The sequence below is a fragment of the Malaya genurostris genome, chromosome 2 (genome assembly GCF_030247185.1).
Source record: "Malaya genurostris strain Urasoe2022 chromosome 2, Malgen_1.1, whole genome shotgun sequence".
In the NCBI taxonomy this organism is placed as follows: Eukaryota; Metazoa; Arthropoda; class Insecta; order Diptera; family Culicidae; genus Malaya; species Malaya genurostris.
Window position 1 is genome coordinate 55432611 of NC_080571.1, and position 24794 is coordinate 55457404.

General features: G+C 37.6%; 3 protein-coding genes across 11 annotated transcripts in view; all 3 read right to left on the reverse strand.

Annotated features, from left to right (window-relative positions):
- Positions 1–24794, reverse strand: part of LOC131427270 (spectrin beta chain, non-erythrocytic 5) — a 335003-nt gene that overhangs the window by 137126 nt on the left and 173083 nt on the right. The window lies entirely within an intron of this gene.
- LOC131427274 (BTB/POZ domain-containing protein 3-like) overlaps positions 1–24794 on the reverse strand; it is a 26210-nt gene continuing 1416 nt past the window's right edge. Inside the window, exons 2-5 of one of the 3 annotated variants that reach the window (XM_058590312.1) lie at positions 24450–24747; positions 18204–24299; positions 2778–18130; positions 1–2713 (exon numbers count right to left, since the gene is read on the reverse strand). In XM_058590312.1, the coding sequence (XP_058446295.1) occupies positions 23603–24299; positions 24450–24715 (963 nt within the window). In that variant the 5' untranslated portion in view covers positions 24716–24747 and the 3' untranslated portion in view covers positions 1–2713; positions 2778–18130; positions 18204–23602. Of the gene's footprint in view, positions 2714–2777; positions 18131–18203; positions 24300–24449; positions 24748–24794 lie in introns of those variants that run through there. The other 2 variants (XM_058590311.1, XM_058590310.1) reach the window with 2 other exon arrangements.
- Positions 1978–3037, reverse strand: LOC131428634 (BTB/POZ domain-containing protein 2-like). The gene is made up of 2 exons (XM_058592679.1): positions 2778–3037; positions 1978–2713 (listed from the first exon to the last, which is right to left on the reverse strand). The coding sequence occupies exons 1-2, from the start codon at positions 3035–3037 to the stop codon at positions 1978–1980; spliced, it is 996 nt and encodes a 331-aa protein (XP_058448662.1).

A 24794-nucleotide genomic window follows, 5' to 3' on the forward strand; every position in this document is an offset into this window, starting at 1 on the left:
GAATCAGTATTATCTATTTTTTGCAAGCAATCAATTCGCACGACTATTTTTTTCTTTACAAATCTAGAAATTTTCACACCTTTACGTCCGAAATGTTGTTTTTGACAGATCTTTATTTCTGCTAAATGTTTAGTGATGATTACTGAAATTCTTCATTATTTTTTATTAATTTTCCGGATATTGGTAAAACTTTTACTGAGTTCGTCAAGAGAAATGACATTTCAGAGTTCACAGACCGTGTCAGTAAATAATAAATAATCGTAACTTTTACATAGGATTTTCCGATATTCAGTAGTTCTTTGACAGATGACCGTGAGTTGGATAAATTTTACGTATCTTTCAGTAAAAATAATATTTTACAGATCGTTGCCGGAAAAATTATTACCGAACACAAAAATAAAAATTTTTCGTGTACAAGAAACTGCTTTGAAGTTTGTTCTGTCGGGTGAACATTCACGTATGAGTAATTCCTTAAAACGGACTGTTCAGAATTGATATCTGTGCATTTGTTCAATTTTTGCTTAACAGAGGTGTTACATATTTTCACATTAATCTTTGGTGATATTTCTTCTTTTTGAGCTAAAGCGAGTGTGTGTCGAATTCCGTTGATTGTAAGTTAAATAATCAGAAAAATAATGGAGAGAAACGTTGACCACTAAGTCTTTTGACAAGTCTTCTGGCGAGACGAAGTTCGACGGGTCAGCTAGTTTAATAATAAAACAGAAACTAACTGGAATATTCTAACCACATCCACTATTCATATGAGTAATGATATCAGTTATTTTTTCAAATAATTTTAGCACTGTTTGTACATTGATCAAACATTCCCACACTTCGTGTAGAGCTATGTATAGTGTAGATTTATTCGATGATATTTTTAGTTAGCGTTATTTTCCAACAAGTCGGATATGCCATCGTACAGTAATTGTTCGTAATATTAAACTTTGGTAATTACGATATTAAGGAACTGAAATAGGAGCTTGCTGTGGACTTGCCTTTTTCGCTAGATGTCAGAGGCTTGATTATAAGAATCGTAAGGACTTTATCACGGAACAACAAAAACCAAATAAGATAAAACGGAAAGGATTTACAAAACTGCGACCGAAAGGAGAAGGAAACTTCGTGGAATGCCGTTAAAGGATCGGTACTGCTCAGACCGGCTTAGTTGGTTGGTAGGTGGTTCGTAGCTTCCATTGGGAAGAACGTTCACACAACATATTCGCCATTTCATCATGTACCGAAAGATGGAGCTGGACAGGAAAAGGAAAACCATTGATATTTGCTTTAAAAAGGTTTGAGGAAAATGCAAATGAATACGCATACAGTCACAGACTTCAACAAAAGAAATATATTCTGATATTTAAAAATTAAAGGAGGAGTGGAGTTGTTTCCCCGGAATTTTTTTTTCTCTAAATGTGACAAATTACCGAACAACCAAAACTTGTCAGAATGATAGAAAACTGTTTTCCGTATTTATCAATAAAGACCATGCCTATATCGAACATTTATAACAAACATTTATGCAACTTCCATAAGCACTTTCCTATCTCAAACTGTAACTGGAATTTTCGAACATTTTGTTAAAAAAAAATTTTAAAGCATATTCCACTGCGCTTATGAGCAGAAACTGTACGATGGGAATCCTTTCAAAATGAACACTGAAAAGTGCTGATACAACTACTAGCTATGTTCAAATAGAACTGCTCTGCACTGACGAGTCTAAGCCGAAACATAAAGGAATGTAAGAACGGCCCTAAGCACAAACACAGGATAACCCCCGAATGAAATACGTTCGTAATTTTTTTTTCGATTCTGGTTACATTTATTTTTTTACATTATGACAAGGTTTTATTGGACACTAATTCATGTGATGAAAATTTGGGAGATACAATATGTAGGTAGCACAATAAACATGACTCAATTATTCTTTCACAATACAAGAGCAATTCTTTTTAACAATACAAGAGCAAATTCATATCAATGATTCGTAGATCGGCGTGGGTTTCTTTGGCGTTTCGACGTACTAAACCCTTCCGGCATTGGAAAACCAGTCTCGGGAAGTAAAATATTCATAATAATTTGGTACGCCTCGGTATCCGTGAGTAAATTAATTTTCGATAACTCAGCAGCAAGATTATTCACGCTGATTGTCAAAAAGCGAATACGTTTCAGAGCATCGTAAATTGTTGGTAAGCCTTGTTCGGATTTGGCAACAATTTTTGAAGATTTTCCCAGTGTTTTCTCGCTAAAGTTTACTACGTTTTTCCCGTCCAGTTTTATCTCGGACTTTTTCAAATCTACAATTTCGTTCGTATTTTTTTCCTTTGCTTCCATATCATCCAAAGGGAGTAATCGATGCTTCGTCGCATATTTGGTCAGGAACCGGTACAAATCCAAATCACTATCGATACACAGAGAGTTGCGATCAAACAATTCGATGATGACATTCAGCTGAGACTCCATGAGACTCTCATCATTCAGTATGGTTTTTGCATTGCTTTCTATATAAGCTAGACACTTGTCAATTAGAGTTGAATTGTTGTAGAATTTTGCAAACTCGTAAATTTGTAATACATTTTTAGCGTTGATAACCGAGAGTAATTGCGATAGACAATGATCTTTCACTATTGGAAACATGTACTTATCAGCTGCATAATATAATTTGCATGTTTCATCCACTGATCCTTTGGTGATATCATCGGTGTAAATGTACCTGCGAAATGAAAAGTCTATTGATCTTCCCAGTCCCTTATAAGTATCATATCATCTGTACTAACTTTAGCAACCATTCAAAAATTAATGGCTCGATATCAGGAACCTGAATAGTGTCTTCGTTTTCGGCTAACTGGCCCCGCAACATGGCCTGGAAAACTGGAGATGACATGCACAGGATAAGCTTGTGGGCACCAATCAACTTGCAGTTTGACTCCGTGCCGACCAAAAATTGGCAGTCCGTCCATAAGCCTGTGTTCAGCAAGTGTCCTATTCGGGACTTCACATTTCCGGTCACTTGCCATTCTTGCAGAGCGTCCACCATCTTGCACGATCAAATTTTACAATATGAATCAATTTGAAATTCGAAACACTTCTGATAAATTTTAGCGTTGTTCTGGTAAGCTGTCTGCACGAGAAAAAAAGAAGATAAAATGAACAATTTAGAATAAAATTATTCCCGAAAAAAATGTCATTCACAATGGTTAACCTTCCGGAAGTCGCACTCGCGGCAAGGCAAACGAGAGCTACCATTCGGTTTTAGAGAGTCTATTGTTGTTAAGTGCGACTACCGGAAGGTTAAGGGGCATTTTTACATTTTTCGTATCTATAAGATATGACGCCAACGATGCCATTCAACAATTGTTAGAAATTCTACAGATGCAAATAAAAGAAAAAAAAATCCCCCCGGGCCCGGATTTTTTTAGGGGGCCCAGAAATTCGAAGATTATGAAACGTACCTTGGGACCTTTTTTTTTTTACTCATGAGGTTTCGAAGGGGGCCCCCGTATTGAAATTCCCCCGGGCCCGTGTTTTTCTCTCGGCGGCCTTCCCCTAGCATATTAGACCAAGTTAAGCTATCCGTAAAAAAACGGCACCAATTTTCGTATTAGTTCCGGTAACAAAAATTCCAGAAAAAAAGCGTTCGAAATGCCACCCTCACACCCCCAGATTATCGTAATGTTTAAGAGAAAACTGCTTTTGCGTTTTTCAACAATCGCTGTTTTCCGAGGATTGTAAGTTACCCTTTAGGGTGGATTGTAATCCCAAAAATTTACGAAAAATGCTAACCGCTTGAGTTGAACGAATCATCGCACAAAGCATAACAGGCAAAACCGAAACTAGGAATATTTTTCGTGAATGGACGAAATGGGCGTTCAAAAATGAAAACAAGAAAACTTGCCAGTATTTTCCGTCAGTTCGTGTCCGACACATTCGAAAATCGCGTACGGACGAGACGACCAAAAAAACAAAGACAATACAGTGTAGCGAACAATAGTGTATTCAAAATAAGCAAATGCAAAAGGCCTGAAACTTGCCCTTTGCGATCAATTTCATTTTTTGTATTGATTTCAAGCACAGCAAAGCTAGACCGGCAGCAATTATTTGTGGTCGGAGCGCGTCACATCCATGTAAAACGTTGGTTATCTATGAGAATCCGCTGATTACATGCCAGTTTTATGAAATACCTGCATACTACGATCAACTCTGCACTGTCATTGCCATAAAGACATATTCAACCAAAGACAAGGAGTTCGTTTTCACATATCATCCAAGTCAGTCGATAAAACAAAACCGCTTACGTTCGGGACGGAAGAAACCAAGTACAGTATTGTGTAGTGAACAATAGAACGATCTCGAAATGAGTGAACCAAACGAACAAAAGCTACCGCCGGACCGAAAGAATACAATTATTGTTGACTTCAGGCAGTGCAAAATTCGACCTTCGATACGGAAACTTGAAGGTTTGCTTAAGGAGCAAATGCATCTTGACATTAAAAGTGTGCATTTACTTCAATGCAATAAGACGAATAATGTTGTTTACATCCAGTTTTATAAAGAGTTGGATGCAATTCAATTCGCAAAAAACAATAACAATGTACACTATGTGGAGCACGAAAACATTAAGTACAACATTCCAGTATATATGGAAGAAAGTGCTATAGAAGTGCGTGTGCATGATTTTACTTCAAGCGTCATCGATCCTTATATTCGCAAAACTATACCCCAGATTCTCTCTATCGAAAAAGAAAAGTGGAAGAACTTTTCCCCCGGTATTCTGAATGGTGTACGTTTGTTACGCATGCGCTTGAAGAGGTCTATCAGGAATCAGGAATCAGAACAAATTGGCTCAAATGGCACGTTCCCCTTGATATTTGGAGATTTGTGCCTTGCCATCAATTTGTTTTTAGCATCATTTTCCCGATATATAAGAGGGAAGGATTGAAAGGAAATGGTAAGGGTTGGACTAGGAGGATGGGAAAAATTGACGACACAAAAACACATAAAAGCAGAAGTAAATTCTGCACCCCTAAGGGATGCTGAACAATCTGCTGAGGATCACATTTAGTGGAAGCAGAAGGAAATTCTGAACCTCTACGAGGTCCCGAACAGTCTGCTGTTAATAAAACCTCCAACCCCCGAGAGGATTTAGAGATCTTACAAAAGCGACACCATTCTGCACTCCCGGAAGAATGCAGAACGACTCGCAGTATGTACGAGCAGAAGTAAATGCGGTACCCCCCAGAGGATGCCAAACAATCTGCCAAACCCTATTTAAGGTGAATACAGAAGGGATTCATTCACTCCAGGAAGAACGATGAACCCTTCTGACTATAGCTCCTTACCACATTGGGTGAGAAACGAGAGAATATCTTTCAATTTTAGCTCCGCATACACAGACTCAACCATGTATGGAGAACCAAAAACCCGGATACGTAGCTGCGTCAATGCGGGACAGTTACATATCAGATGATATGAAGTACCATAATCTCATTCACACAAATCACACGAATAATACTCAGCACGTTGAATAGTAGCCATGTGATAATTGAGTTTGCAATGTCCAGTCAGAGCTCTGACCAGAATACTTCAATGATACTTGGAGAAATGCAGTAGACACTTTGACATTTTCAGATTTAAATCTGGTAGAAATGCTTTTGTCTGAGCGCAAGTTTGCAAGCTGCGCCAGTAGCCGGCATGTTTGGATGCAGCCCAAGAACGTATCTTGTGCTTTATCCAACTAGTTGAAAGTGGTAAAGCTGGTTCAGGACCAACGAAATCATTCGTTGCACCAGCTCTAGCCAACTCATCAGCCCATTCATTTCCAGTAATACCAGAATGGCCGGGTACCCATATGAAGTAAACAGCATTTGAAATGCTGAGGTCTTCAATTTGAGTTCGACATGCGATCACTAGATTCGACCGTGAGTCATTCGAACTGAGTGCTTTTAAGGCTGCCTGACTGTCGGAACAAAAATAAATACGTTTACCACAGATCCTCTGCTGAAGTGCCGATTGTACTCCACACAGAATTGCGTAGATTTCTGCTTGAAACACAGTACAGTATCTACCAAGTGAATGAGACTGCTCCAGCCTATTTCACGACAGTAGATACCAGCACCAGCACGATCATTCAACAGAGAACCGTCCGTAAAACAAACTATGTGTTCATCAAGTTGTCGTTCCAGACAACCAGACAATCATTCCTAACGAAGAGGATAGCTCACATTGAATGTTTTAAAAGGAAAACTGCATGTGAGAGTTAGGTCACTAGGAGCGAGTAAATACTCATCCCACGTAACCATTTGAGACCACAAGCGAGTGTGGCTGGTAGCATAATCTAATGGGTTACTGTTCCAAAGCCTTGTAACCCTAAGACGGTATGCACAAGATAATGCTTCTTGTTTTAGGAACACATGTAGTGGTTTAATACACAGTAGCGCCTCTAGAGCAGCAGTAGGAGTTGTCGTGAATGCTCCTGTCATCGCCATTAGGACCATCCTTTGGAGATGATTTAGCTTTGACTGAACTGTCGCGACTTCTCCTTTCTGCCACCATACAAGACATCCATATGCTAAAATTGGTCTAACGATAGTTGTGTAGATCCAATGAATATATCTGGGTTTGAGTCCCCATGATTTTCCAAAAGCTCGTCTGCATTGGCCGAAAGCCATGCAAGCTCTTTTAATCCTGAAATCAATGTGAGCAGACCAATTCAGTTTTGAGTCAAGAATAACCCCGACGTATTTAACTTGATCGACCACAGTGACCCCTGAACCAAAGAACTGCAACGGACGAGCTCCTGTAATTATCCTACGATGAGTGAAAAGCACCATTGATGTTTTGCCCGGATTTACAGATAATCCAAACCTGACAACACCATTGTTCAACAGATCGCAGGGCTTGCTGCATTAAATCAAAGAGAGTGTTAATGCTTATACCGGTCATCAATATATGATAATCGTCGGCAAAACCATAAGTCGGAAATCCAAGGTTATTAAGTTTCCTTAACAAACTATCAGCGACTAGGTTCCATAAAAGTGGGGATAGTACACCACCTTGAGGACACCCACAGACACTCAGCTTTCTAATCTCTGGCCTGCCGAAGCGATGATCAAAGAAGTTGATTGCTAAGCATTGCGTGTATCCAGTAAGGGAAAAGCCCAAGATATTCCGTTCACGACTGCAATGTTTAACCTCCTGCAGCCATTCAGCCATCGGCATGGAAATACACCTTGACTTAGGAGTTCCTATTTTTGTGGCCTTTTACGACATGGAATAGGAAACCAGTGGATCAATTCTTGGTAAAAAATAATTCCGCCGGATGCCACACGGCTTGAAGGTTTGCTTAAGGAGCAAATGCATCTTGACATTAAAAGTGTGCATTTACTTCAATGCAATAAGACGAATAATGTTGTTTACATCCAGTTTTATAAAGAGTTGGATGCAATTCAATTCGCAAAAAACAATAACAATGTACACTATGTGGAGCACGAAAACATTAAGTACAACATTCCAGTATATATGGAAGAAAGTGCTATAGAAGTGCGTGTGCATGATTTTACTTCAAGCGTCATCGATCCTTATATTCGCAAAACTATACCCCAGATTCTCTCTATCGAAAAAGAAAAGTGGAAGAACTTTTCCCCCGGTATTCTGAATGGTGTACGTTTGTTACGCATGCGCTTGAAGAGGTCTATACCTTCTTATGTGACTTTTGGTCAGGAATCCCGTGCAAATCACTTGTTACCTATGACAATCAGATGGCCACATGTCAATATTACCAAAAAAGCTGTTCACTACGGTAAGCCATGTGATAAACTGGATAAGGAGACAACCACACCAAAGGACAACGGTGCTTCCTTCACACCAAGCCCAAGCAACCCCAGTACACCTGTGACAGTCACCAACAACAGTGAAGCATCCCCTTCAACGAAACCATCCAACGTATCTCCTATAGAACAAAGTACACCAGCTGATATTAACAACTTACCCTCCAACCAACCAGCAACTGCAACAATGTACAACAAGGCGCATCTACAGCAACTAGCAACGAAAAGAAGACGGAAATCTACAACAATACCACAGATGTGGCAATGGATCACGAGACGAGCCACGAACAAAGTGCTCCTCAATCCTCGCAGGAGGGAAATGGAAGCTCCTCTCCTCCTAGAAAAAGGGTGATAACGAGATCCAATACAAAAAAATTTTTGTTTAAAAAATCGGCTCAATCGGCCACGTAAAGCTTGTACGCAAATAGGCCTGAATAAAAATATCTTTTAAATAACCAAAGACAAGATCAACCGTTCAACAACAGTAACTAGTGATCGCTGTACTCCTGTTCCAAAACCGCGATTTCTTATACCTATACCCATATTATTGTATTCAACTCGTTACTATTTCAACAAAAAACCCAATGTTACATAAATTCGTGTCAACTTTTTACATTTAATTTTTGCATTAATGCATTTCTCACACCACCGCAATACGAAACAACAACGTGCAAGTAAAACCAAAAAATGATGAGAAGTTTATGAAATTCACTTTTTGAAAACTTATTGAAAGTGTCTCCAAAACCGGCTTCTTCTTCTTCTTCTGAAGTTTCACAACGATTTGACTGTCCTCTGACGGGATTTGGCATCATGCCACTACAGTAACGGCATGCTAGAGTGGTGTCGCAAAATCTGAACTCCCCAAACACTCCCGAACTGCGTCCAATAGAAAAAAAAAATACTGGGCCATTATGAAGGAGCACCTTCAAAAATATCCTAAAGTAGTGAAGAAGCTAGCAGAAATTACGAAAGCATTGGTTAATATGCAAAAAAAGTAATGGATTCTGTGATCGTGCAGAACCTTATGACAGGGGTTGAAGCCAAATCTCGCACATCTGGTTATAAAGGCTAAATGAATTGAATGAAGGAAGCCAAAACTAACTTTGTTTCTTTCTACTCCCTGTAAATTTTGTGATATTCGGAGAGAAAATTAGAATTTTGAGAATTAATCTCGCTTGTGTGTGTGTGTGTGTGTGTGTGTGTGTGTGTGTGTGTGTGTGTGTGGTGTGTGTGTGTGTGTTTAGGTTGTATATGGCTCTAACAGTTTTCTAATAATTAATATAAGAGCTATTCCAGGAATGAGTAGACGAAAAAGTGACAAAATCAGAATCGACCTTCTTCGATTTGGATGATACTTTCCACATGGCTTCAGTATGGCAAACCATAAGTTTTTGAACCGATTGAGAGGTCAATCCGACTCACGACTGATTTTTAAAAAGGGCGTATGTATTTTTGCATTTCAAAAAATATGCCTTTTTCAAATCATTGTAACTCGAAAACCGTTAATTATACAAAAATGGCGTTCTGGAAGAAGTTGTAGGGAATCGATTGGGCACTCTAAAAAACTATACACTGAAAAAAAAATTGATTTTTTTCTCAATAATTACAAAATAATCAGAAAAAGTTAAATAAAAAAAAGCATGGTTTTCATCTTTTTGATAATTTTTATTTTAAAGCTGTTATTAAAACCTACAGATTGATGACTATCGCATCCGTGCCTTTTGGAAAATGAAGAAGTTACAGCTAAAACAGTTTACGGGTCTCGTTTTAATTCGGAAACCGTTCATCGTACAAAAATGGCGTCCAGGAAAAAGTTTAATAACAGCTTTAAAATAAAAATTATTAAAAAAAATAAAACCATGCTTTTTGCCTTTCTCATATAGAAAGGTTATGCAATCACTGTGAAAACGGACTTTTGAACCGAAGCCCGAAGCTCCGAGTGCTATATACCATTCGACTCAGTTCGTCGAGTACGCAAAATGTCTGTGTGTGTGCATGTGCGTATGTGTGTATGTAACGTTTTTTTGCACTAACTTTACTCGGAGATGGCAGAACCGATTTTCACAAACCTAGATTCAAATGAAAGGTCCTGTGGTCCCATACGTAATTCCTGAATTTCATCCGGATCCGACTTCTGGATCCGGCAATATAGGGTAAAGTGTGTTAAAAATTTTATACCATCACTGAAAAGAGCGAAAAACCGTAAAGTTTTCTAAATCGACCTCAAATCTTTTCCAATTGATAGTTTTTATCAGTAGACGATCAAACAAACCGATTTCGGTTATTCTTTTAAGAATCGAAGAAAAAAGTTATTTTGAAGAATACCACAGTATTATATATGATAGTATGATTGATATGAGAAAGGCATCATTACACCACTAGGTGGATTAAAACAGGTTTTTTATTTAACTGTTACGGATTATTTTGTAATATTGAGAAAAAAATCAAAAATTTTTTTCCGTGTATATTTTTTTAGAGTGCCCAATCGGTTCCCTATAACTTCTTCCTTAACGCCATTTTTGTACAATTAACGGTTTCCGAGTTACAACGATTTGAAAAAGGCAGTTTTTGTGAAATGCACAAATACATACCCCCTTTTTTAAAATCAGTCGTGAGTCGGATTGACCTCTCCATCGGTTCAAAGCTTATGGTTTGCCATACTGAAGCCATTTGCAAAATTACATCCAAATCGGAAAGGTCGAGTCTGATGATCTGCTATGCATTTCCGGAATTGCTCATAATAAAAACGACTGTTTTTTCTACCCTGGTTACCCTGTTCCAAAATCGTATGTCCTAAAAAATTATCTTTAAAAAAATCGCTGAAATTTAAGCTACAATACAAAACAGTTTGTAGATTATTTTAATTGATGACTAAACAAACAGAATTCCCCAGTTCCTGATTCCGAAAATAGTGGAAACTGTTGTCAAACTCTTCTTAATGGCTAAGTTCCATTGTTTATTTTCAGAAATCACTGAACCAATTTTCACACACTTAATTTTAATTCACGCCATTTCGAACAGGGTTTTCTCCTTCACGTTAGCTACTCAGATATTTTCGTCAGGTATTGCGACGGAAGATTGTGATAACCATTTCTAGGTGTGTCAGACAAGCTTCAGATCGTTGTTCAATTTCTGTTATCAGGTTCAAAAATCTGCTCGACCGATTCATAGTAACATGGTTTGAATCTAAACTATTAGGATTTTAGTTTGGTGTTCAGTCATAAGTGATCAATTTTCAGCTCTCGACTTGGTTTGTTAATTTCATAATATTCACTTCTAACGGATGTTCAACAGTGCGTTGAACTATACCGGTACTGTTTCCCAATCAGACACGCTTCACTCGAACCGACGACCAATACGTTGTTTTATCCTATTCGCCCAATTGCGGTTATCTTTCGCCCAGTTTGGCATTCAGGGTTTGCACAATTGGTTGCACTAAGCGCTTCACAGATTAAAAATATTTTGTGAATTTGCATTTTTTTTCATGCACATATTTGGAGCAGGCAATTAAACATAAAGTTACTTGACAATTCTGTACGTTTCAATATAATTTAATCGCAAAACTAAGCGTTATTTGGAAGATACAGCTCAATTTATTGAAAATTCAATGCAATTCAATTCTGTTTAGCATCGATGATGGTTTTCAATCAAGCTTTCGTTTCAACCCATGTCTATTCTATGTTATTATTGATTTACATGTCGTGGAAATTTCATTATTTTTTCCTGTGTTGTTTGTTGCTTGATTTCTCGAAAAACTTCGCTTGATCATGTGGAGACTGACATGAATTTTAATTTTCCGTGTATATTTTCCTGGTGAGTGACGATCATGATAACTTGTGCATCTATTGTGCCGAATCAAATTGTGATAGAATTTATGTGAAATACATTACTTTTTGTAAAGAATTTAGTGCAACACTAAGTGCGAGACTGTATTTTATTCAGATAAGTAGAGTGCATTTTCTGTGCATGCCTATATTTGGTGCTATTTCGATTTAATTATTCCCGTTCAGCGTTCGCCTGAACAAAAGGCGTCGTTTCGGGTGAATTGAATGATATGTGTATTGTTTTTGCATTCTGTTTATTTGTCCTTCTGCTGTCTCGGACCGTTTGGTTTGCGCAGAAATGATGGGTGAGTGTGGCAGGTGCAAAGAGAAGCTAACAGTATCGGATCGGATAGTATGTTCTTTTTGTAATAATGGTTTTCATCAGAAGTGTTCAAACCTTACGAAGGCAATGGTGAACTGGCTTTCCGAAACTCCGATGCTTTTGTATAAATGTGGAGAATGTCTTTCAGGTGCATCTAATGTGGTATCTGGTGGTGGTGATCATTCGTTCAGTAGCGATATGAGGAAGGAGATGGATAAACTAACATCCATCGCGGAATCATTTGCTGGTGAGCGGCAGAGCATCATATCGCAGATGAACATCGCATTGGAGAACGGAATTGAGAGACTGATTAAATCCTACAATGATACTCTTGAGAGTAAAATGACATGCTTGGAAAACAGTGTGGCCAGAAAGTTGGAGGATTTGAAAGGTTTCTTGATTTCGAGTATTAAGCGAAATGATAATGAATTGGATGTAATGAACAGAAAAAAAGTTGTTGTAGGAAGAAAGACTTACTCTGAGTCTGATGGTAATCCTAGACGAAAAAGAAAGTTAATGACTGATAATGAAGATGAATCGACAGGTATGGACATTAACGATTTTGAAAATAATGACGAGGTTTTTAATAAAAATAATAAAATGACATATGCGAATGTTCTGTCTGGAAAATTTACAAATAAGAACAAAACTAATAAAAATAGTAAGACTCGTTCGGTCATTTTGATAAAGCCAGTCGAGACATCACAAACGAGTGATGATACAAGGAAATTTTTAAAAGACAAGCTAGATCCAAGAGCACATAAGATTAGTAACTTTAAAAACGGTAAAGATGGCTCGATTATTGTTGAGTGTGCAGCCGGGGAAGATATTAAATTAGTGAAAGAGAACATTGAAGGCAATTTGGGTGCCAACTACAGTGCTGTTATACCCACACCCGGAAAACCAAAAATTAAAATAGTGGGGATGAGTGATCGATATTCCTCTGATGTCTTCATCGATCTTTTGAGAAGTCAGAACGAGGGCGTTGCGATCGAAGATGTGAAAGTTGTTGCTAATTTTGAAAATCCACGCTTCAGATATAACAAATATAATGTAATAATAGAGGTTGATAAAAACACTTATAGCAATCTGATGGCAGCCCAAACGGTTAGTATTGGATGGGATAAGTGTTCTATTTACGAGGCCTTTAATGTACTGAGATGTTTTGTTCTAGATGTAATGCAGCACATAAAACTTCTGAGTGCTCTTCAACTGATTTTAAATGCGTAAATTGTCTAAAAATTAACTCGGAACGTAGAATGAATTTGGACATAAATCATCCGGCATTCAGTAAACAGTGTCCAGTATACCGTAGGCTGCTTGAATCGAAAAAGAAAAACGTTTTGTCTAGTGGATAGCAACTAACTGACAGGAGGCTATCGGAAATTTTGTATTTGAATATAGCCGGTTTGTCTACTAACTTTGTCGCAATGCGGCATCTTGTAGAGGATAGAAGGCCCTTGTTAGTAATGCTATCGGAAACACATATAGTTGATTCCAGTGCATTTGATCAGCTGGGTATTCCTGGTTACGCTGTTGCTTATTGCTTATCGCATTCAAGACATACCGGTGGAGTAGCAATTTACGCAAGAGGATCGATTAAGTTCAGCATTCGATCAAACGAAATGATTGAAAATAATTGGTTTTTGGGCATATCAGTTGAAAGAGGCATGCAGCAGGGAAATTATGGAGTTGTATATCATTCTCCTAGTTCAAGTGACCGTCGTTTTCTGGAAATTTTAGAAAACTGGTGGGAAAGCTTCTTAGATTTCAGTAAATTGAACATAATTTCAGGAGATTTCAATATTGACTGGCTCAGGGACCAAGATTCGAATCATTTGAAACAGTTGTCAGAATTCTTCAACCTCAAGCAAACTGTGAATGAATTCACGAGAATTTCCAGACATAGTAGAACTTTAATAGATCACGTGTATTCAAATTTTGATGGTATATATTATAAGATTTCGGATCATGAAACAATCTCAGTTTACTTGACGAGAGGTTCCATACTAAAAGAAAAGAAAATTAAAATAAAATGCTGGAAAAAATACTCAAGCCAAGCTATATCTCAGCTGGTATCAAGAAGCCTGGAATTTACGCAGTCAGCTGGAAATTTAGATAGCAGAGCGACTGTTCTGACTGACGTGTTGAAAAGGTGTACTAGTTGCTTGGTATCTGAGAAATACGTTAGCTTGACTAACTCGAGCCGGTGGTACTCTTTAGACCTTTTACAGTTGAAGCGAGAGAGGGATAAAAAGTATAAAACGTTTTGCAGAACTAACAACGAAATTCACTGGCGTGGATACACGAATGCTCGGAATATATACTCACGAGCCTTGAAAAAGACTAGATGTGAATATTTCCAGAGGAAGATCGATCAACATCAACGAAATAGCAAGGAGTTGTGGAAAATCCTTAAACAAATGATTAACCCAACACATAGTTCTTCGAAAAGCATGAGTTTTAATGGGATAGAAGAACGGTATGAGCAAACCTTAGTTGAAAAATTGAACAGTTATTTCATAAACAGTGTTCAACTGATCAATCAGAGTATTGATCAGGTCAGTGAACCTAGTGAAATAACACAGTCGATAAATAACAATTGCAGATTTGAAGGGTTTCACCCAATCACTTTTGGACAGTTAAGAGATATTTGTTTTAATTTGGTATCGATAATGTCAACGCAAAGGTGATACAAGATTGCTTTCATGTTATCGGACACGATCTTCTAAACTTGATAAATGAATCGATACAAACTGGGCACGTACCGAAAGTTTGGAAAGAATCATTAGTTATTCCTATTCCCAAAGTTGCTGGAACGGATAAAGCCGAAGAGTACCGTCCCATCAACATGTTGCACACGCTGGAGAAAATATTGGAACATGTAGTTAAGGACCAGTTGATGAACTATTTGAACGGTAATAATTTGCTAATGCCGGAACAATCTGGATACCGAGAGGGACACTCTTGCGAAACCGCTTTGAATCTGGTATTAGCAAAATGGAAAGAGAGAATCGAAGTTAAAGAGTTTATTCTTGCAGTGTTCTTGGATCTAAAGCGCGCTTTTGAAACAATCTCAAGACCTTTATTGTTACAAACTCTACAACGCTTTGGCATTGAAGGAGTAGCATACAAATGGTTTGAAAGCTATTTATATGATAGAAAACAAAAGACTGTATTTAACGATTTTGTGTCCAGTTCTCTAGATAACTCACTTGGAGTGCCTCAAGGCAGTGTCCTAGGACCAATTTTATTTATTATGTATATTAATGATATGAAACGAGTTTTACGGTTTTGTGATATCAATTTATTTGCTGACGATACGGTTCTGTTTATTGCATCTAAGGATTATAATGAAGCTGTTGCACACTTAAACGAAGACCTACATTCTCTAGCACGTTGGTTAAAATTCAAGCAATTGAAATTGAATGTCGCAAAGACGAAATACATGGTTATTTCTTCTGCGAGCACTAGACATGATGCTAACGTTGAAATTGATGGTGAGATTATTGAACGCGTTAGAGAGATGAAGTACCTTGGAGTCGTAATTGATGAAAAGTTAACATTCAAATCTCACATTAATAACGTGATCAGGAAGATTGCCAAAAAGTACGGAGTATTGTGTCGTTTGAAAAATGATTTAACGATCAGTAGTAAAATTCTTCTGTATAAATCAATCATTTCACCACATATTGACTTCTGTCCATCCATTCTGTTTCTTGCTAATAGTACACAAATCATGCAATTACAGCGACTGCAAAATAAAGTCATGCGATTGATACTTAAATGTAATAGATACACTTCCTCTACTTTTCTGCTGAGTGCATTACAATGGCTTTCGGTCAAACAAAGAATTTATTACTTAACAATGGTGTTAATTTTTAAATTAATAAATGGTATGCTGCCTCGATATTTGTGTGATCGAGTTGAGAGAGGAAGTGATTTACATAGATATAATACCAGAAATGCATCAGATGTAAGAACACCAAACTTTCTATTAGGCAGATCACAGAATTCGCTACTGTACAAAGGAATAAATTTTTTCAATTCGATGCCCAGACAAATTAAACGTGCTACAACTCTAAATGAATTCAAACAATTATGTATTTCACATGTAAAATCTGTCTTATGAACCGATTTTAAAATATATATTATAATTTGATTTCTTTAAAATTATGTAAAATGAAGAAGAATGTATTTTGACTTATCACTATTTTTTGTAGATGTTAGAAGTTATTATGATCTGTATGATGATGATGGATTTTTTTTTGTTATTAGTATTTTAGAGTTGATAAAGATAAAAAGTAAATGAGTTGTCTACAAAAGTTTGAGCCCGCGCGCGTAAAGCAGTCAAAGACAATCTAGAAATGGAATAAGGCTGAATTAAGAGATGTTATTGTTTGAGACCAATTATGATTTTCTTGAGTTATGCTGGGATCTACAGTTGTTGATGAAATTGGGCTTGGCTCTGCTCATTCGCAGTCTCGTTATTCCATCGTAGCTGGTGGTGATAACGATGAACTGGTCCGGCGGGAGGGGCCTGGTGAATTATTGTCTGATACTGGTCGAGATATTGGGTTCGATTCCTAATTTGTTCAAGGATCTTCCCGGGTTGGAAATTTTCTTGATCAACCCTGGATAGTAATTGTAATATATAATGTAGTATAGTAATTTCTTTTTGTTCAGCTGCTCTATCGAAGGAATATCTATGCCTGCTAAGTTAACCAGCTCGTTTCAATTTTTGATTACTGGTTAAAGCATGTAATAATATTAATTATCACTTAGATAACTCGTTCAGCTCACACCTTTGTAGGGGTATGAGGTGGGACCATCATCATCATCAATTTCTGGTAAGTTCAATCTTGACTTTACACAGGTTCAGAGTAGAGTAATTCCAAAAGTTTTAGTTCAAAATTAAATAATTATCTGCTATCTCCTTATGAGTGTTTTTTTGATACTTACCTTTTATTGTGAATTCTATTCAACATAAATTGTGTTTTGTCTTTCTTCTATCCGTGTAGGAAGAAAATACTTACCGCAGTATTTTTTTTTTTTACATTGAAGAGTGGAAAGAGCATACTTAGCCCAGGTGTTACCAATTCCGTTCGTATACTGGGAATAATACTAGACGCTAAAGCCTATTGCGTCATTCAATGTGTTTGACACCGAAAACAAAATTTGATAGGTTGAAAAATATCAGGTGGACTCAAGACCATCACATCTACAGATTGTCCTTAGCTACAATTTTCAAAGACTGCAATCATAAAGCTAAGTAGATAAGGATTGGGATACTTTCCCTACATCCGGCGTCTACGTCAATTACTAATTCCTAAGGTTTTAAGGAGGGCAAAAAGAACGAGCTTGTGTAACTTCAACAAAACAATTTATTCAATTTCTTCAAATGGTAATGAGTTGTCTTCTTCGACAATAAATGTTTAATATTACTTTTTCACGCAGAAGTCGGTAGCTTCGATAAAGATGTACCGACGACGCACTGAACTGGTACTCTCCTCTTTCGGCAATTTGAAAATCCAGGGGGTATTGGAAAATCACTTCTCTTCATGGAACAGTTCATTAGAATAGCGCCAATTTCGGGTAACGTTAGAAGACCGTTCGTTGCAATCAATTCAGGAGCAAGTTCCTGTGGCGGTAATGTTAGGAATCGAATTCTGTAGAGCGCATCGTCGATTGTTGGTTTCTTTGGATTCAGTTTCATTCGTTCGACTTTTTCACCCGGAGAACCTTCAGCAGAATCAATCGATTGATCGTTTTCTTGATTCGAATGATCCGTTCGCGTCAATCCATGCTTAATTGCGTACGCCTTGAGGGCTTTGAATAGGTACAACTCGGAGCTGATGTTAAGATTTTTCTGATTCAGTATCATTATAAATGTGCTAAGTTTAATATCTAGGAAGCTAGGATCACGCAGTAGTTCATCGGTACGTTGGATCATCACAGATTGACAAGATTGTATTAGAACAGGTTCGTCATGGAATGTTGCGAAATCGTACAGATCGAAAACGTTAGACAGATCGATGTGTTTTGCCAAATATGCAATGCATTGTTCTTTCGCTTGTGAGAGCATATATTTTTGGGCTGCCAAATAAATCATGAATACATCGAACGAGTCGGGATTTATTTTGTCCGTGTACATGTACCTGTAAAATGCATGAGAAAAAAAATCGTTAGAGCTTCAGACCTACCTCTTCGGGTACAAATCCCGTTACTTACTGCAGTAGCTTTCGGAATACCTCTGGCTTCACATCCACAATGCGAATCGGCACGTTACCCGGCTCAGCTAAAGCACCGTGAAACATGGTTTCGAATACCGGTGAGGCCAAGGATAGGATCAGCTTGTGAGCGTCAAATGTTTCAATGTTAGGTTCCTGTCCAACTAGAAACTGACAATCAGTCCATTTGGTAGTGTCAAGCAGAAATTGCATACGTGACAGGACTTCTCTTCTGTAATCATCGTGTACTTTTTTAATTTCAGTCATTTTTGAATGAATGTAGAAATTATCTGAAAATGAAAAATTTTTCTGTTGTAACATTGGCCATCCCTAATATTACTATTCGAACATTCAAAACGAACTAGAACTTGAACGACAGACAACCCCTGGTTACTAGTCTTGGACTTCCCGAGTGAACGTTTCAACAATATCCGAAACTGAGATCCCGGATAGTCTTATTCTAGGAAAATTTTAATTGCTATCGCGGAACGAATAAAAACTTCCCTAATTTTGACTAAACGAAATTGATTTCTACAATATAAACGAGTGAATAGGATTTAGACGAAATAGTTGATTCATTGTAGTAACATATTGAAATCATCCGAAAGCTCTATTTAACAGATAAAGTACATGTATCAATTATTCTAACAGATCGGCTGAAAAGTTCGTATCGTTTCTATGAGAGGGCGCCACTAGAATTAAATCCATACCATTTTCAGTTAGTACCAACCTTCAAAAGATACGTGTATAAATTTGACAGCTGTCTGATTATTAGTTTGTGAAATATTGCATTTTGAGTGAAGCTACTTTTGTTATTGTGAAAAAAAATGGAAAAAAAGGAATTTCGTGTGTTGATGAAACACTACTTTTTGATGAAAAAAAGTGCCGCCGATACCAAAAAATGGCTTTATGAGTGTTATCCAGACTCTGCACCGGGCGAAGCAACAATTCGTAAGTGGTTTGCAAAATTTCGTACTGGTCATATGAGCACCGAAGACGATGAACGCAGTGGACGTCCAAAAGAGGCTGTTACCGATGAAAACGTGAAAAAATCCACAAAATGATTTTCAATGACCGTAAAGTGAAGTTGATCGAGATAGCTGACACCCTAAAGATATCAAAGGAACGTGTTGGACATATTATTCACGAATATTTGGATATGAGAAAGCTTTGTGCAAAATGGGTGCCGCGTGAGCACACAATTGATCAAAAACAACAACGAATTGATGATTCTGAGCAGCGTTTGGAGCTGTTATATCGAAATAAAACCGATTTTTTTCGTCGATATATAACAATGGACGAAACATGGCTCCATCATTTCACTCCGGAGTCCAATCGACAGTCAGCTGAGTGGACTGCACGCGATGAACCGAACCCAAAGCGTGGAAAGACTCAACAATCGGCCGGTAAGGTTATGGCGTCTGTATTTTGGGATTCGCATGGTATAATTTTCATCGACTACCTTGAAAAGGGAAAAACCATCAACAGTGACTATTATATAGCGTAATTAGAGCGTTTGAAGGACGAAATTTAAAAAAAACGGCCTCATTTGAAGAAGAAAAAAGTTTTGTTTCATCAAGACAATGCACCGTGTCACAAGTCGATGAAAACCATGCTGAAATTGAACGAATTGGGTTTCGAATTGCTCCCTCATCCACCGTATTCGCCAGATTCGGCCCCCAGTGACTTTTTCCTGTTCTCAGACCTCAACAAAATGCTCGCTGGTAAAAAATGTAGAAGCAATGAAGAGGTAATCGCTGAAACTGAGGCCTATTTTGAGGCAAAGGACAAATCGTACCACAAAAATGGTATCGAAAAGTTGGAAGATCGCTATAATCGCTGTATCGCCTCTGATGGCAATTATGTTGAATAATAAAAACGAATTTTGGCAAAAAAAATGTGTGTTTCTATTAAACGATACGAACTTTTCAGCCGAACTGTTATAGACTAGATCAAGTCATTTCGAATTGCCAAATGAAAGCGCATCTTGATTGCTTATTATTTGCACTATACATCAACACGAAAAATGATTAATTGGTTATATTGGATGATCTGGGCAGCCGACTACCGAGAGAAAATTTTTAATTCACCTGGTTTCAATAGAAACATGTGATACGCAGCCTTAACTATCGGTTATCGGGAGTTAGATGATAAAACAAGCAAGTATTTGCCTACTAATTTATTCAATATACCAATATGTGTTGGCTCTGTTATTAATATTGTAATATTAACGGATCATCGCGAAAGGTTTTTATTATTCAATTTATAACATAAATTGAACATGGAAGAAGAAAAAAAGACAAATAAATCTCTTCCCAGAAGCTAGATGGGCATAGATAAAAAATGATTTTGTCGTAAATATTTTTGAAAATAAATAAATTTGTTTAATGAAGAAATAATCTAGTAAAATAGAGTAACCAGATGTGAAAACGTTGGAAACATCTGATAACTGAAGGAAAGAAGAAACTCCTGCAATTGTCGCCTTTTACGACATGGAAGCAGGAACCCAGTGGAACTATTCTTGGCTTAGTTTTTTTTTTGCCGCCGGATCCCACACGGCCTCTAGGCTGGTTTTGTCCGGAGAAGGATAAGAAAGACTATCAATCTCCTAGTGGACCCCAGCCCCCTATAACAACATGTAAAATGTAAAGTATCACGAACTGATAAATTGACTGATATATCAGAATGCATACTCGTGCTAGAAATTATTTCTTCCATAAGAATAACAAAAACGATAATTAGGGAATTGTACTGTTAAACTAGGTAGGATAAATGAAAATCCGTTTTTCCATTTTTTGCCTTTCTCATATAGAAAGGTTATGCAATCACTGTGAAAACCGACTTTTGAACCTTTGTCATATACCATTCGACTCAGTTCGTCGAGTATGCAAAATGTCTGTGTGTATGTAACGTTTTTTTACACTAACTTTTCTCGGAGATGGCTGAACCGATTTTCACAAACTTAGATTCAAATGAAAGGTCTTGTGGTCCCATACAAAATTCCTGAATATTATTTGAATCCGACTTCCGGTTCCGGAATTATGGGGTAAAATGTGCAAAAAATTGTGAAAATATGTATTCTAACTTTTCTCATAGATGGCGCGACCGATTTTCACAAACTTAGATTCAAATGAAAGGTCCTGTAGCCCGTAATACGTAATTCCTGAATTTCACCCGGATCCAACTTCTGGATCCGGAAATATAGGGTAAAGTGTGTTAAAATTTTTATACCATCACTGATAAGGGCGAAAAACCGTAAAAAATTCTAAATCGTCCTAAAATCTTCACCAATTGATAGTTTTTATCGTAGACGGTCAAACAAACTGATTTCGGTTATTCTTTTAAGAATCGAAGAAAATTATTTTGAAGAATACCACAGTATTATATATGATAGTATGATTGATATGAAAAAGGCATCATTACACCACTAGGTGGATTAAAACAGGTTTTTTGTATTGTTTCAACCGGGGTCAATTATCTACCGATGAGCCATTTCATCAAACTGAGAACAGATAATAGTTCGAGGGAATACAGTAGGGTGAAAAAGGTGAATGGAGAAGCAATTGGAGCCCGAGATTGTTGATTCTGGCGGTTTCGCTTCATGTGAGGACGTTTCGTTACAATTTAGGTCTTCTTACAGTAATACATGCAGCTGATGGTTGTTCCTATTTCGACGTAGTCCACGAAAACTATGCCATGACAATCTCAATAAAACAGCCGCTCTGACGTTTCCTACCTATTGAGTCTCCCCCTAGGCTGCATCGGCTCAGTCGTGCCTGCTTCAGTACATTGCCTCATTCTGATCTCTGTCGGGCAGTCGTAGGTCGAGGTCCGATCAACAGTTACCAATCGTCTCCAAAAATGTAACGAATTTCAATTCAGCATTAGCAAACACGCTTCCGAAGTGCGTTCGCGTTCGAGTTTTTGTCCGCATGTGCGCCTATTAGTATTAATCCTTGTGTTATCTGATTGCTCGCGTACTTTCACTGGTTAGTAGCTAATAAACATTATGTATTTTTCACATTGTCCATGTTTAACGGCATCGGAGAACCCATCGCTGCGGAATTCAGAAGCAGGAATCAGAACTTATTGGTGCAAATGGCATATTCCCCTAATTATTCAGATAGCTGTGCCTTGCCGTAACTTCTCATCATTTTCCTGATCGGAAGAGAATGTAGAGTGATTTACAAATGTTTGCACAGAAAAAAATTCGGCACCCCATAAATGATGCCAAACAATCTGCTAAAATCTTTCAAGGTAGAAACAGAAAGGATTAATTCACTCCAGGAAGAACGATGAACCCTTCTGACTATAGCTTCTTACCACATTGGGTGAGAAACTATAGAATATCCTTCAATTTTAGCTCCGCATACACAGATTCAACCATGTATGGAGAACCAAAAACCCGGATACGTAGTTGCGTCAATGCGGGGCAGTTACATATCAGATGATATGAAGTACCGTAATCTCATTCACACGAACAATACTCAGCACCCTGGATAGTAGCCATGTAATAGTTGAGTTTGCAATTTCCAGTCAGAGTTCTGACCGGAATACTGCAATGATGCTTGGAAAAATGCGACATTTCGACATTTTCAGATTCAAATCAAATGATGTTGTCTGAGTGCAAGTTTGCAAGCTGCGCCAGTAGCTGTCATGTTTGGATGCAGCCCAAGAACTAATCTTGTTCTTTATCCTACTAGTTGACAGTGATAAAGGCACTTATTACCGGTGTCACTACACGGTGAAAAAATCAAGAAAACCAAGATTTTTACCTTATTATCGGTATCACTTCACGGTGAAAGTAAAGTGAATGTAGGTCTTCATCACGAAAGTCGATTCAGAGAAAAAAGTAATTACTTAGATGAACTTGTTGTTATTACGAACATCAAATCACCAAAATTTTTGTTGGAAAAAATGATATTTTACACTAAAGTGATTACTTCACTATGCGTGATACTGGTAATAGGTGAAATCAAGTAAAGTGACATGTTAGTGAAGTGAATGTGAAAGTGGAAGTGAGAACGGTAATAAGGGCCAAGCCTTTATTGAACTGCAGCCCCGGTCTTCCCTAACTTGTGAAGTATGTTACAAATACAAAATACTCACGGTTCTCAGATTTTTTCGGATGCTTGAATCAATCTTTTGCGATCTATAGATGGTTACTCGAATGGACTTTGATTAAACATTTTATTTAATCTTCTAACGATAAATACAGTATTCTTCTCCACTTCTCTCTATTTTACGATGAAATATTTAGAAAAATTAAGTAAAGTCACTACACTGAGCTGCAGGAATGATTATATATCAAAATGGGCCAATCATTGTTCTAATGGATTAGTTGAGTTCATTCAATTACTTTGAGTGGTAGTGAATAACGAGTACGACCGAAAAATGTTATTATCGTCGGATGGACGTTACAGGTTTATTAATCCGCGTTCTTGACTCTCGGCAAACTGAAAACCTGGCGGGCATTGGGAAACCACTTGACCGTGTCAAACAGTTCATTAGAATAGCACCGATTTCGGATAACGATAGCAGACTCGTTCCAGCTAATTCATTGGCAAGGTCATCTACTGGTATAACTAGGAATCGAATTCTGTACAGAGCATCGTCAATAGTGGGTTCCTTCGTTTGTAGTTTCATTACTGCTGTCTGATTGCCGGTTTCGTCCGCAGATGTTTCAGTTAGATTTAGAAGTCGATAATTTTCTTGGCTTGAATGATCTCGTCGCACCAATCCATGCTTGATTGCGTATGCCTTAAGGGTTCTGAATAGGCTCAACTCAAAACTGATGTTCATTGCTTGCTGCTCCAGTATCATTATAAATGTGCTGAGTTTGATCTCTAAGAAGCTTGGTTTATTCAGTAGCTCATCAGCATATAGTGTTATCATATTTTTGCAAGACTGCATTAGATCAGCTTCGTCGTTAAATGTTGCGAAATCGTACAGATCGAAAACGTTGTTGAGATCAATGTTTGTTTTTAAATATTCAGTGCATTGCTTTTTTATCTTTGGAAGCATATATTTGTTGGCTCCGTAATAAATTTTAAATACATCTATCGAGTTTGGGCTTAATTTGTCTGTGTACATATACCTGTGAAAAGTATAAAAAATATAAGCGATGATGTGAGAACTGCAGCCACGTGATATCAAGACCAGCCTATGCTAAGTCGTTCTACTCTTTCCAGCATGATCTATCACACGGGCAGTATTTTCTCTTCGGGTAAATAGCCCGGTTACTTACTGCAATATTTTTCGGAATATATCGGGCTCCAAATCAACAATACGAATCGGTGCGTTACCCTGTTCAGCTAAAGCACCGTGAAACATTGTTTCAAATACCGGTGAAGCCAGGGATAATACCAACTTGTGAGCGTCGAATGTTTCAATGATAGGCTCCTGTCCAACTAGAAACTGACAATCCGTCCATTTGGTTGTCTCAAACAGATATTGCATACGCGATGGAATTTCTTTTCTGTAGTCATCGTTCACGGTTTTAGTATCCGTCATTTTGTGTGGTTTGAATCAAGAGTAGCAGTTATCTGAAAATGAGTAAGGACGAACCAATATTTTTATTCGAAAATCCAAA

Excerpts from the sequence above, each read along its gene's own strand:
- LOC131428634 (XM_058592679.1), bottom strand. The coding sequence starts at position 3,037 with ATGGTGGACGCTCTGCAAGAATGGCAAGTGACCGGAAATGTGAAGTCC. Across the intron at positions 2,714-2,777 it reads ATTTTTGAATGGTTGCTAAA|GTACATTTACACCGATGATA; the intron begins GTTAGTACAGAT and ends TTCATTTCGCAG.